The 13,984-nt window shown below is 35.8% G+C and overlaps 2 protein-coding genes and 2 pseudogenes across 6 annotated transcripts; 2 read left to right on the top strand and 2 right to left on the bottom strand.

Annotated features, from left to right (window-relative positions):
• Positions 1 to 569: 569 nt before the first annotated feature.
• LOC125833597 (pentatricopeptide repeat-containing protein At5g27460-like) lies at positions 570 to 12,645 on the top strand. Of its 5 annotated transcripts, XM_049512756.1 has the most exons (5): positions 570 to 619; positions 702 to 948; positions 2,115 to 3,527; positions 4,606 to 4,688; positions 4,997 to 5,274. In XM_049512756.1, exons 1-3 carry the CDS (start codon positions 573 to 575, stop codon positions 3,351 to 3,353), a joined length of 1,533 nt encoding a protein of 510 aa, XP_049368713.1. In that variant the 5' UTR covers positions 570 to 572; the 3' UTR covers positions 3,354 to 3,527; positions 4,606 to 4,688; positions 4,997 to 5,274. The 5 variants fall into 5 exon arrangements, with proteins under 5 accessions (XP_049368713.1, XP_049368711.1, XP_049368710.1 ...); XM_049512754.1 differs by lacking the exons at positions 4,606 to 4,688; positions 4,997 to 5,274 and adding an exon at positions 12,573 to 12,645; XM_049512753.1 differs by lacking the exon at positions 4,606 to 4,688.
• Positions 4,810 to 5,716, bottom strand: LOC125833613 (glutathione transferase GST 23-like). The gene is made up of 2 exons (XM_049512773.1): positions 5,371 to 5,716; positions 4,810 to 5,272 (listed from the first exon to the last, which is right to left on the bottom strand). The coding sequence occupies exons 1-2, from the start codon at positions 5,683 to 5,685 to the stop codon at positions 4,910 to 4,912; spliced, it is 678 nt and encodes a 225-aa protein (XP_049368730.1). The 5' UTR covers positions 5,686 to 5,716; the 3' UTR covers positions 4,810 to 4,909.
• On the top strand, positions 7,935 to 10,765 carry LOC125833551 (pentatricopeptide repeat-containing protein At5g27460-like; annotated as a pseudogene).
• On the bottom strand, positions 12,471 to 13,685 carry LOC125833622 (glutathione transferase GST 23-like; annotated as a pseudogene).
• Positions 13,686 to 13,984: the final 299 nt, after the last annotated feature.

Here is a 13,984-nt window from a genome sequence, read left to right as displayed (position 1 = left end):
TTTACTAAAAGAACTTTAGATTTGACTATTCAAAACGGGTGAAAATTATTTATACCTTAAATTTTACTTTAAAAATCAAAGTTTCTTTTCAACTTTGAGAAATAATCATTTGTGAATTTGAGCTATTAAGAAAGCAAAGAGATAGAAACTCTCATGAAAAAGAAAAAAAAAGTTCCAGCTCAAATAACCATGCAAAGCTAATAATATCGCGATTATAAATGATGATTGAATGTATATATCTCCGAGTGATGTACACTTGAGACGGCTCGAAGCAACTCAAATTCGGTGAAAGTGGCCCAATGATATCACATTTAATAATAAATCCTAATCATCATCAAGCTTCCCGATATTATATTGAATTGTGTAACAAAATTATCTAAAAGTTAAAAATATTTTTTTTTAAATACGTTTTTATTTACTTTAATTATATCTTCGGTATTGAAATTGGACAAAATTTCATACATTAGGGACTTAAACTGTGCCTTCAAAAACATATGATTTCCCCAAAACCCAAACAAGACACCAAAAGCAACAAGAACACTCTCAGAAGTGTAAGTAAGAAATCTCTGAAAATGCAATTCAAGGCAGCAGCTGGGTTCAATCTCTCAAGATTTCACAGGTAATTAACACCCTTTTCTCTCTTAATTCCATTTCTGTAGTTTGTACACTCTCATGGAAATCATTGTACATTCTTTTGGAAGCTCTTGGACATGGAGATTTGTGCTGTCACAATCATACTCTACAAACAAAGCGACGCTGATTAACGGCAGTTACTCCGGTGGGGGTGATTTAAAAAAACGAATTTTGAAGGTCGTTTCATCGGGTGTTAACCCGACGAGGAGTGTGCTTGAGAATTGGGTGGATGAAGGCCGTAGAGTTTGTCTAAACGAGCTTAGGGTGATTATACGGCAGCTCATGAAACGACGTCGATTTGGACCTGCTTTGGAGGTTTGTATTTGCCCATCAGTTTTTTTTTTTAATTAAGCAAATTGAATTTGTTGAATTTTGTATCTTTGAGTGCTTGATTATGTGATTTAGTATGGTTCCTTAAGTTTTAAAATGTCAACATGATACTGTAATTTCCTTGAGCTTTTCTAATGCTGGTAAAAGCGTATTTTCGTTAGAAGAAAAAAATTAAGAATTTTCTTTTGTGGTGCGTGTGATTACTTGATTAATCTGGCTTTGTCACACAATGGATGTGGTGCAGTGGATGGAGCTGCTCCTCCTCCTTAACCAGAGGTCTCAGTTTCGGACCCTGGTATGGAAAAATCCTTGGTAAAGAGTGTTACCCCGAATGGGCCCTACTGGTGAAAATTCAGATTAGTCGGGCTCCAATGATCGGACACCGGAAGGGAAATAAAAAAAAAAGAAGGGTTTTTTCTATAGTATTAGCACAATAGTAATAATTTCCTTGATTTTTTTTTATTTTGAATGCTCATAGAAATATCTTTTTTTTTTTGAAAAAATATTAGGAACTTCTTCTTCTGGGTGCTTGATTATATGCTGTAATAAGGTTATTTGAGACGATAGAATGAATCAATAGTTTCCTTTTTGAGATGCTGATAGGAATATCTTTTGTTCTGTTGTAAATTTGAGGGACAAAAGTTGGGAGCTTGATTTTTGTTTTGTGGTTTATACTACTACTTTTGTTCTTCTTATGAAGGTAAATTATTATTGATGTGGTTGGAACCCTGAATACCAGGTGTGACATAAAGTGGAAAATCTTACAAAAATACCTGAGTTTCTCGAAAGAGCATACCAAAAAAGAAACCGATCCACTAATCTGTAATCTACTTGTTTCCTTAAAATTTTGAACTGCTTGTACATTTATGTAATGCTAATATATCAGCTTATATACTTGATAGATGCGTACTGGCGATAATTTGATATTATCCGTTAATTCCGTAAGCTTTATAATAATTGAGAAATTGGTAAAGTAAGGATTGACTTGCTCAACTTTTGTTTTGGAGTATGAGGAGAAAAAAGAGAGTGGTGGTATTTTACACAAGGACTATGAAACCTTTTCTTCTGAAATATCTCCTCCTTTTGATCTGTTTGTGCATGTAACGGAGATATTATGTATATCTTTCTTTTCTTTTTATATTTATTTGCAGATACTTAACTGGATGGAAACTCGTCATAGTTCTCAGATGTCACCTTATGATTATGCCAGGAAACAGGAATTAACTGTTAAAGAACACGGTAGAATAGAAGCTGAAAGATATTTTGAGAGTTTAACAAGCACTGTTTCGCTGAAAGCTGCTTCACTCCCTCTTCTTCGTTGTTATGTTGAAGAAAGGTCCACTGAGAAGGCTGAAGCTTTCATGCTAAAGATAAGCAAGTTGGGACTTGCTCTGAGCCCTCATCCGTTTAATGAGATGATGAAGCTTTATAAGGCCACATCTCAGTACCAGAAAGTACCATCAGTCATCCTGCAAATGAAACAAAACCGAATAACTTTTAACGTCCTCTCCTATAATCTCTGGATGGACGCATGTGGGGAGCTCTCTGGGGTTGAATCAGCAGAGATGGTATACAAAGAGATGCTGAGTAACCAAAATGTAGAAGTGGGATGGAGCTCTTTAGCTACATTAGCAAATATTTATAAGAAAGCAGGACAGACGGACAAGGCAGTTTTGGCCCTAAAAACTGCTGAAAAGAAAATATCCAACAGTAATCACTATCCTTACTTCTTTCTCATTACGCAGTATGCTTCTTTGAAGAACAAAGATGGAGTACATCGGGTCTGGGAAGCTTCTAAAGCAGTAAACTCCCCAATAACTTGTGCCAACTACATGTGTATCTTGTCGTCTTTGGTCAAGCTTGGTGACATGAGAGAGGCCGAGAGAACTTTTGTGGAATGGGAATCTCAATGCAGGACATATGACATTAGAGTCTCCAACATACTTCTCGGTGGATACATGAGAAATGGATCAGTCGAAAAAGCTGAATCGTTACATTATCGCACGTTGGAGAAAGGTGGATGTCCAAATTCTAAAACCTGGGAGATATTGGTGGAGGGATGGATAAGAAGTCAACAAATGGATAAAGCTATCGATGCCTTGAAAAGTGGTCTTGCTGCTCTAAAACATTATGAATGGAGGCCATCACCAAGTATTGTTGTCGCAATTTCAGAATATTTCGAAGAAACTAGAAATTTTGAGAAGGCTATGGAGTTTCTTACAACTCTTAGACATTTTGGTCCTGCTAATTTGCAAGTGTACAAGTCATTGCTTAGAATGCAAATCTCAAGAGAAGAAAGTCCACTGTATATCCTTGAAATGATGCAGAATGATGGAATTGACATGGATGATGAGACCTCTGCCATCTATTCAGGCGTTTTGCATTGTTGAGAACTGAAAATCCATAGTGGTACTTTAATTGTGCTTTACATGGGCAGAAGATAGGTTAGAATGTCGAGCATGTTGAACAATTTTTTGTCACTTGGTGCTAACTCTGAGTCTGCGGCTTGAAATATGAAGAGCACAGTGGATGTGATTTCTTGGGACTGCATCCTGCAGCGACTAGTAAGTTTTTGTTTGATTAATCTACTCTCTTTTCTCATGATTCCCTTTGCACTTGGAAGTTGCAATATCAGTAACTCGGTGTAAGATTATGGCTTTTGCATTTTCTATTATCTAGCCAGAGTGTAGAGTTATTCTACTAACTGGTTTTCATGATACTTGAGACTTTCGGCATTTGACATTCACGTATGAAATTCCAAAAAAGATATCTGAATATCTTACCAAAGGCAAACAGTCTGCCAGCCAGGACCAAAGTCTTTATTATGATAGATGATTTTCCTGCTTATGCATAGTCCAGGTTTAAGATGAAGATGCAGCTTTATCAAATATACTGCTCTTAAACTACTCTGTGCACCATCTGAGCCTCTATGTCCACTGTAAGATATAAGCATTGGTGGACATCTCAACTTTTTTGAATATATCTGATTCAACAAGTATCGTCTGCCAAAAAAAAAATTCAACCTTGAGATGTATTCTTATTATTTACACTTTTAGCTTGATTCACCCTAGCAAGCTTCTTTAGTGTCTCTGTTCAGTCTCTCCCTTCCATATGAAGAATAATAGAGTTTTATTATTTACAACAGGATGATGAAGCTTCAGTAAAAGCATGTCTTTTTTACATTTTCTGATGCATTACTGAACTTTCATGCACATCGTAGTTCTATTATGATATTTCTTTCAATTTGAGGCTTTTTTGGCGAATTGTCCAAAGAAAATAGCTCCCAAATTTTTTGTGACACTGTATGTTCTTGATTCCTACCAAACTAATATGGAATCGTGTCATGATAGAGATGATATGGATGAGTTACTTGGTTCTTTATAGAGATGATTGGTAGTACTAAGGGTGATTTTGAACAAATAGGTGTAAGATCACTTATGGATGCAAGCTGAATGTCTATTTTAATCTGTATAGCCTTACTAATGGATGAGGGTTGCTTCCTCATGAATGGTCGATTATATTGTGGTTCAAAGTCTCTGGTCCTTTGCAGCTTACATTAATGTGCCAATGCTGGGTTTCTTTTAACATTCACAGCCCTTTTCCCTCCTCCCCTTAAACTAAAATGAGATTCTCTACTTGCAGAAAGTTGAAGGAACTCGTATCCTTAAAAAGTAACTCAAATGTTGCATGGCATATTGACAGTCAGGCACTTGTCCTTTATCAAGGTGCAATGTTCCTTAAATTTAAATAGTTGAAGTTTCTCTAATTTTACAGAAAATGACTTATATGATATCATGATCATAGATGCTTATGCCCTTATTTCCCCACAATTGTATTTGATAGGCAAAACCGCAAAATCTTACGTGTCATCAAACTCATCAAAAAGATTACATGTCATATAATCATATTTAGTAAAATCTTCCTACATGGGAACAGATTTTAGATTTCAAGATGATGCTGAAGCAACCAACATCTTGTGAAATCCTTTGTTATGCTCTAACAATTTGTCTTTGGGCGGTGTACACTCTTTCAGAATGGGAGCAGCTTCGAGGACATTCTGAAACCATGAAACAAGTGAAGGCATTTCCTCAGCATCAATAAGTTTGATATCCACAACCTCCTCAACAATCTGAGCCCAGCAGATGATCCAAGCAGATGCGACATCCATGAAGCCAATTTTCGTATCTCCAAAAAAGTGTTTCTTGCCTAGTTCACCCTCTAAAATTTTCAAGTTCTCACGAGCTTCTTTTGCTATCTTCTGCTGCTCCTCTCCGACCTTGACGAAAGTACCAAATATTCCTGGCACACACTGTAAAGAAAGAAAGAGTGAATGATCCAGTGATTTGCTGCAAGATGATAAACAAGTAACAGGAATGGATTCTTTCATATATGAACATTGGTTATTACCTTGTCATCAACAAATTTTGCCCAAAAACGGACCTTGGCTCTTTCGTAAGGATCTTCAGGGAGGAGGGGATTGTGCTTCCATGTCTCTTCAATGTATTCAAGTATGACTAGTGATTCTGCAATAGGTTTCCCATTATGAACCAAAACTGGAATCTTCTTATGAACTGGATTGTACTGCAAGAGCAAAGGACTTTTGTTTGGGAGATCTTCTTCTTGGTAGTCATATTCAATCCCTTTCAGTTTCAATGCCCAATGAATCCTCAGAGCAGAAGGGCTTGCCCAGTTTCCAAGCAATTTCACTTTCTCTCCTGTCATTGCTGATTCTTGCTATGTAGAGGGTACTCAATCTCTCATGTTATATAGAGGTACAGTTCTTTCTGTGTAGGCCAAAATGGGCTTAAGGCTGCTGCCAAATGTTAGAATATTACAAGTCTTGAGATAATTAAGTGTTAATAATGAATGTTTAGTTGTTTACCACTAATTCTCTTAGAAGGTATTTTAGTACTTCCGTGTCAAGATAAACTATCAAGACGACTTATTCTTTTGACTTTTCAATGCTAGTTAACGTTCCTTTCTCTTAATTCATTATTCATATCATCGGAAAATGACAGTTTCTGCAAATCTCACATAGTTTTGTGATTATTCCATCTGCCGCACGTTCTATTTATTTTATTTTCAGTATGTCCAAAGAAAACACAATAGTGTTTTCATTTCACTAATAAGATATGTCACTATCTATCACTCCTTCCATTTCAATTTGTTTGTCTAGTTTAGGTAGAATGTATCAAAATACTATTGTCTTATGGTCTTAAACATGTAATGTGGAAAGCTAGAATTAGAAGTTGTTAGAAAAAAGAAAAAGACATTCTTTTTTAAACGGACTAAAAAAAGGACAAATAAAGCGGACCAGATGTTTTCAGACAAGCATAAATGAGAGGTTTATGAAAACAAATTCCCAAATCAAGCTTTTTGGAGAATTTGGATGAAATCACATGTCCAACGCTGATTTCATCTCATTATTTCAAATCACGGGGTGAAATCACATGTCCAAATGCCTACTTAGTGTGTTAGGGAAGTACTTAAATATATGTTTGAAGTGTGGAAAGTGAAGTAGTTATTTGAAAATATGTCCTCGTATTATAGTTTGAGTTAGAAATAGTTTTCAACTTGAAGAAAGAGATCATTCTTGGGATAAATTAACAAGGAAACAAAGTATTACGGATGAAGGGAGTAGCTTATCAGATGAAATTCTTCTGTCCAAACATTTTTCATTTATTTTTCTATTTTTATGTTGCTCATGAACTTCCACTAGAGTTTGCTGCATGAACAAAATTTCACAGATGCTCTTTTTCCTTCTTCTTCTTTTTGTAGAGCATTGAATGAATGGCAGCGTGATATAATGGAAGAATTTGCACATGAGGAAGTTATTAATGGAGATTACATGGATGGAGAAGTAAATTTGTAAGTTTTCTTCTTTATTGTCTTTGAAGACATGACATGACTCTGACTCTGATACATTAGTAGTATTTGCTTACTCAGCTTTCTTTAAACTTTTTTGATAACTAATATAAGAAGACTATAACTGGAAATTTTGTGCTATCTTTGATGCATGTGAATGTTCCCATGAATACTTGAGAAGTTCACCACAAGTACATACTGTTAAAAGTCAATTGAAATAATTTACAATAAGTTATTTTTCTGATAAGTTCACCACAAGTACATACTGATAAGTCTCTGAAATTTTGCATAGTTCCAGTTGTACTCTTAAACATGTTTTTTGGGGACTGAAAAATATAATTTTCTTTTTCCGCTTTTCTCTGTAATTGTGCAATAATTAATTAATTGCATTTATTGAAAAAGGTTTAATATTATCCTTCGTTCGTATATGCCCTAAAGTTATAAAAGTTGCTCATCCATTTTGGCCACATGGTATGTCAAAAATGTGCTATGCACACATAAATGTGCATGTAGGAAAACGTGTGAAATTTCAGCATTAGTAAATAAGTATGATGTTTTTGTAAGGATGGGAATACAAACAATCGTGAATCGACCTATGTATGGAAGGCAAAAAAAAATATACTTTTATATAGTAAGAGGAAAGTAAAATACAAATTCAGGGATAATATCATGTTATCATGATGAACGCGCAATTGTATTCCGTTTTCAAGATATAGGTAGTCGTTTGTAAAACAATGCTCAACATTTTGAAGTCAAGGTGTACCTAAGCTTAAGGTAGGTTGATTGTTGATTTGGATCGCGCTTACTATTTCATTTGAAAATGATGATTAAAATAAAAATAATTAAATTGCAAAATACACTTGATATTGTATTAGAAGAACAATTTATCTCAATCAAACATTCGTTTTATTAAAATATTCTTTCTGATTATAAATGATGATATCCTTTGCCTGTTTTGAGATGATATTGAATTATGTAACAAAACTATTTAAAAGTTAAATGTTTGTTTTTAAAAAAATGCTTTTATTTACTTTAATTATATCTTTAGGGGTTTAAATAGGACAAAATTTCATACATTAGGGACTAAACTGTACCGTCAAAAACATATGATTCTCCAAAACTCAAACAAGACACCAAAAGCAACAAGAACACACACTCTCAGAAGTGTAAGTAAGAAATCTCCGAAAATGCAATTCAAGGTACCAGTTGGGTTCAATCTTTCAAGATTTCACAGGTAATTAACACCCTTTTCTCTCTTTATTCCAATTCTGTAATTTCTACACTCTCATGGAAATCATTGTACATGTTTTGGATGCTCGTGGACATGGAGATTTGCGCTGTCACAATCATACTCTACAAACAAAGCGACGCTGATTAACGGCAGTTACTCCGGTGGGGGTGATTTGAAAAAACGAATTTTGAAGGTGGTTTCATCGGGTGTTAACCCGACAAGGAGTGTGCTTGAGAATTGGGTGGATGAAGGCCGTAGAGTTTGTCTAAACGAGCTTAGGGTGATTATACGGCAGCTCATGAAACGACGTCGATCTGGACCTGCTTTGGAGGTCTTGTATTTACTCTTCAGTTTTTTGATAATTGAACAAAGTTGAAGAATTATGTATCTTTGGGTGCTTGATTATGTGATTTAGTAGGGTTACTTAAGTTTAATATGTCAACATGATACTGTTAGTTTCCTTTAGCTTTTCTAATGCTAGTAAAAGTGTCTAGTTTGTTAGAAGAAAATAATTAAGATTTTTTTTTGTGGGCCTGTGATTACTTGATTAATATGTTTTTTGTCACCACAGCGGAAGTGATGCAGTGGAAGGACTGCTTCTCCCTTAACTAGAAGTATCGTTTTTGGACCCTAGGTATGGAAAAATACTTAGCACGTAGCGCTACCCCAAATGTGCCCTACCTAGCGAGAATCCGGATTAGTCTGGCTCCAATGCAGGTAGAGGACACCGGATGGAAAAACCAAAAAAAAGATATGGTTTTTGTCTATAGTATTAGTACAATAGTAATAATTTCCTTGATTTTTTTTAATTTTGAATGCTAATAACAGTTTATTATGAAAAAATATATAGGACCTCCTCCTTTTGGGTGCTTGATTATATGCTGTAATAAGATTATTTGAGACAATAGAATGAGTAAATAGTTCCCTTTTTGAGATGCTGGTAGGAATATCTTTTGTTTTGTTGTAAATTTGGGTGCTTGATTTTTGTGGTATATACTACTACTTTTCTTCTTCTTATGAAAGTAAATTATTACTGATGTGATGGGGATCTTGAATACCGGGAGTGACATAAAGTGGAGAATCTTACAAAAAGACATGAGTTTCTCCAAAGAGCATACCAAAAAAGAAAACTGTAATTTATTTGTTTCCTTAAAACTTTGAATTGCTTGTACATTTATATACTGCTAATTTCAGCTTATATACTTGATAGAGGCAATCTGGTGATGATATGGCATTATCCGTTAATTGTGTCTGCTTTATAATAGTAATTAATGATAGGTTAACTAAGGATTAACTTGCTCAACTTTTGTTTTGGAGTATGAGGAGAAAAAAGAGAGTGGTGGTATTTTACACAAGGACTATGAAACCTTTTCTTCTGAAATATCTCCTCCTTTTGATCTGTTTGTGCATGTAACGGAGATATTATGTATATCTTTCTTTTCTTTTTATATTTATTTGCAGATACTTAACTGGATGGAAACTCGTCATAGTTCTCAGATGTCACCTTATGATTATGCCAGGAAACAGGAATTAACTGTTAAAGAACACGGTAGAATAGAAGCTGAAAGATATTTTGAGAGTTTAACAAGCACTGTTTTGCTGAAAGCTGCTTCACTCCCTCTACTTCGTTGTTATGTTGAAGAAAGGTCCACTGAGAAGGTTGAAGCTTTCATGCTAAAGATAAGCAAGTTGGGACTTGCTCTGTGCCCTCATCCATTTAATGAGATGATGAAGCTTTATAAGGCCACATCTCAGTACCAGAAAGTACCATCAGTCAATTCTGCAAATGAAACAAAACAGAATGACCTTAAATGTCCTCTCCTATAATCTCTGGATGGACGCATGTGGGGAGCTCTCTGGAGTTGACTCAGCAGAGATGGTATACAAAGAGATTCTGAGTGACCAAAATGTAGAAGTGGGATGGAGCTCTTGATCTACATTAGCAAATATTTATAAGAAAGCAGGACAGACGGACAAGGCAATTTTGGCCCTAAAAACTGCTGAAAAGAAAATATCCGACAGTAATCACTATCCTTACTTCTTTCTCATTACGCAGTATGCTTCTTTGAATAACAAAGATGGAGTACATCGGGTCTGGAAAGCTTCTAAAGCAGTAAAATCCCGAAGAACTTGTGCCAATTACATGTGTATTTTGTCGTCTTTGGTCAAGCTTGGTGACATGAAAGAAGCCGGGAAATTTTTGTGGAATGGGAGTCGCAATGTAGGACATATGACATTAGGGTCTCCAACATACTTCTCGGTGGATACATGAGAGTTGGATCAGTGGAAAAAGCTGAATCATTACATTATCGCACATTGGAGAAAGGTGGATGTCCAAATTCTAAAACCTGGGAGATACTGGTGGAGGGATGGATAAGAAGTCAACAAATGGATAAAGCTATTGATGCCTTGAAAAGTGGTCTTGCTGCTCTAAAACATTATGAATGGAGGCCATCACCAAGTATTGCTGTCGCAATTTCAGAATATTTTGAAGAAACTAGAAATTTTGAGAAGGCTATGGAGTTTCTTACAACTCTTAGACATTTTGGTCTTGCTAATTTGCAAGTGTACAAGTCATTGCTTAGAATGCAAACCTAAAGAGAAGAAAGTCCACTGTACATCCTTGAAATAATGCAGAATGATGGAATTGACATGGAAGATGAGACCTCTGCCATCTATGCAGGCATTTTGCATTGTGAGAACTGAAAACCCATAGTGGAACTTTAATTATGCTTTAAAAGTTGACTTTTAGACCTGGGCAGAAGATAGGTTAGTATGCCGAGCATGTTGCCTTGTAAGAGAACCGTTTTTAGTCACTTGGTGCTAACCTTGATTCTGCGGCTTAAAAATATGAAGAGCACAGTGGATGTAATTTCTTGGAACTGCATCCTGCAGCTACTGGTAAGTTTTTGTTTGATTAATCTACTCTCTTTTCTCATGATTCCCTTTGCACTTGGAAGTTGCAATATCAGTAATTCGGTAAAAGATTATGGCTTCTGCATTTTCTATTATCTAGCCAGAGTGTAGATTTATTCTTCTAACTGTTGTTTTTATGCTACTTGAAAATTTGGGCATTTGATATTCACGTATAAAATTCCATAAATGATATCTGAATATCTTACAGAACGCAAACAGTCTGCCAGCAAGGACCTTTTAAGTTTGAAAAAGTATTTTCCTCTGAAAGTCTTATATTATGATAGATGATTTTCGTGCTTATGCATAGTCCAGGTTTAAGATTAAGATGCAGCTTTATCAAATATATCGCTCTTAATTTACTCTGTGCATCATCTGAGCTTTATGTCCACCGTAAGATATAAGCTTTGATGGACATCTCAACTTTTCAGAATATATCTGATTCAACAAGTATTGTCTGCAAAATCTTTTTTCAACTTTAAGATGTGCTCTTATCATTTACACTTTCATCGTGATTCACTCTAGCAAGCTTCTTTTATGGCTATGTTGAGTCTCTCCCTTCCATATGAAGAATACTAGAGTTTAATCATTTACAACAGATCATGAAGCTTCAGTAAAAGCATGTCTTTTTAACATTTTATGTTGCATTACTGAACTTCATGCACATTGTATTCCTATTATGATAATTTGTTTCAATTTGAGGCTTGCTGACAAATTGGCCAGAGAAAATAGCTCCTAATTTTTTTTAACACTACATGTTCGTAATGCCTGCTAAACTAATATGGAATCATGTCATGATAGAGATGATCTGGATCAGCTACCTGGCTTGGACTGGAATAATATTCTGGTTCTTAATATCTCTACACGTGTGTATCAAACTTGTTTTCTTTTTCCTGATCTCTCTTGCCGAACTGGCTGTTTTATTCATCATATTCAAATATATGAGTGGTAGTACTGTGGGTGATTTTGAACAAATAGGTTTACGATCACTTATGGATGCAAGCTGAATGTCCACTTTAATATGTATAGCGTTACTAATGGATGAGGGTTGCTTCCTCATTGATGGTCGATTAAATTATGGGCTTATGGCTCAAAGTCTCTAATCCTTTGTAGCTTATCATCAATGTGCCAGTGCTGGGTTTCTTTAATAATCACAGCTCTTTTCCCCACCTCCCCTTAACTAAAATGAAATTTGCTTTTACTTGCAGAAAGTTGAAGGAACTTGTATCCTTAAATGGAACTCAAATGTTGTGTGGCATATTGACAGTCAGGCACTTGTCCTTTATCAAGGTGCAATGTTCCTTACATTTAAATAGTTGAAGATTCTCTTATTTTTACAGAAAATGACTATATGATATCATGTTCATAGATGCTTATGCCCTTATTTTCCCACAATTGTATTTGATTGGCAAAACCGCTAAATCTTACATGTCATTCAAACTCATCGAAAAAGATTACATATCATATAATCACATTTAGTTAAATCTTCCTCCATGGGAAGTTATTTTAAATTTCAAGGTGATGCTGAAGCAATCAACATCTTGTGGAACCCTTTGTTATGCTCTAACAATTTGTCTTTGGGTGGTGTACACTCTTTCAGAATGGGAGCAGCTTCGAGGACATTCTGAAACCATGAAACAAGTGAAGGCATTTCCTAAGCATCAATAAGTTTGATATCCACAATCTCCTCAACAATCTGATCCCAGCAGATGATCCAAGCAGAAGCGACATCCATGAAGCCAATTTTCGTATCTCCAAAAAAGTGTTTCTTGCCTAGTTCACCCTCTAAAATTTTCAAGTTCTCACGAGCTTCTTTTGCTATCTTCTGCTGCTCCTCTCCGACCTTGGTGAAAGTACCAAATATTCCTGGCACACACTGTAAAGAAAGAAAGAGCATGAATGATCCAGTGATTTGCTGCAAGATGATAAACAAGGTAGAGAAATGGATTCTTTCATATTTGCACATTAATTATTACCTTGTCATCAACAAATTTTGCCCAAAAACGCGCCTTGGCTCTTTCATAAGGATCTTCAGGGAGGAGGGGATTGTGCTTCCATGTCTCTTCAATGTATTCAAGTATGACTAGTGATTCTGCAATAGGTTTCCCATTATGAACCAAAACCGGAATCTTCTTAAGAACTGGATTGTACTTGTTAAATTAGGACTTGGGCCTAACTCACACCCCAAAAGCTAGCTCAAAGGGAGGAGGATTGCCCAAGCCATATAAGGAGTTCACTCATCTCATTAATCATCGATGTGGGACATTTGTCATTCTTTAACACCCCACCTCACGCCCAGTGCTTAGCATCTGGTGCGTGGGCAATTTTGATTTTGGGGGCCCCAACATCAGGTGAGACAGGCCCTGCTCTGATACCATGTTAAATTAGGTCTTAGGCCTAACTCACACCCCAAAAGCTAGCTCAAAGGGAGGAGGATTGCCCAAGCCATATAAGGAGTCCACCCATCTCATTAACCACCGATATGGGACTTTTGTCATTCTTTAACAGTACTGCAAGAGCAAAGGACTTTTGTTTGGGAGATCTTCTTGGTAGTCATATTCAACCCCTTTCAGTTTCAGTGCCCAATGAACCTTCAAAGCAAAAGGGCTTCCCCAGTATCCAAGCAATTTCACTTTCTCACTTGCCATTGCTGATTCTTGCTATGTAGAGGGTACTCAATCTCTCATGTTATATAGAGGTACAACTCTTGCTGTGCAGACCAAAATGGGCTTAAGGCTGCTGCCAAAGGTTAGAATATTACAAGTCTTGAGATAATTAAGTGTTTAATAATGAATGTTTAGTTGTTTACCACTAATTCTCTTAGAAGGTATTTTAGTACTTCCGTGTCCAGATAAACTATCAAGACGACTTATTCTTTTGACTTGTCAATGCTAATTAACGTTCCTTTCTCTTAATTCATTATTCATCTCATCGGAAAATGACAGTTTCAGCAATCTTATTCACATAGTTTTGTGATTATTCCATCTGCCACACTTTCTATTTATTTTATTT

This window comes from Solanum verrucosum, unplaced genomic scaffold (genome assembly GCF_900185275.1).
Source record: "Solanum verrucosum unplaced genomic scaffold, falcon-dt-bn FXZP01000307.1, whole genome shotgun sequence".
Lineage (NCBI taxonomy): Eukaryota > Viridiplantae > Streptophyta > Magnoliopsida > Solanales > Solanaceae > Solanum > Solanum verrucosum.
Note: the sequence above shows the minus strand (reverse complement) of the source record. Positions and strands in the feature narration are given on the sequence as shown.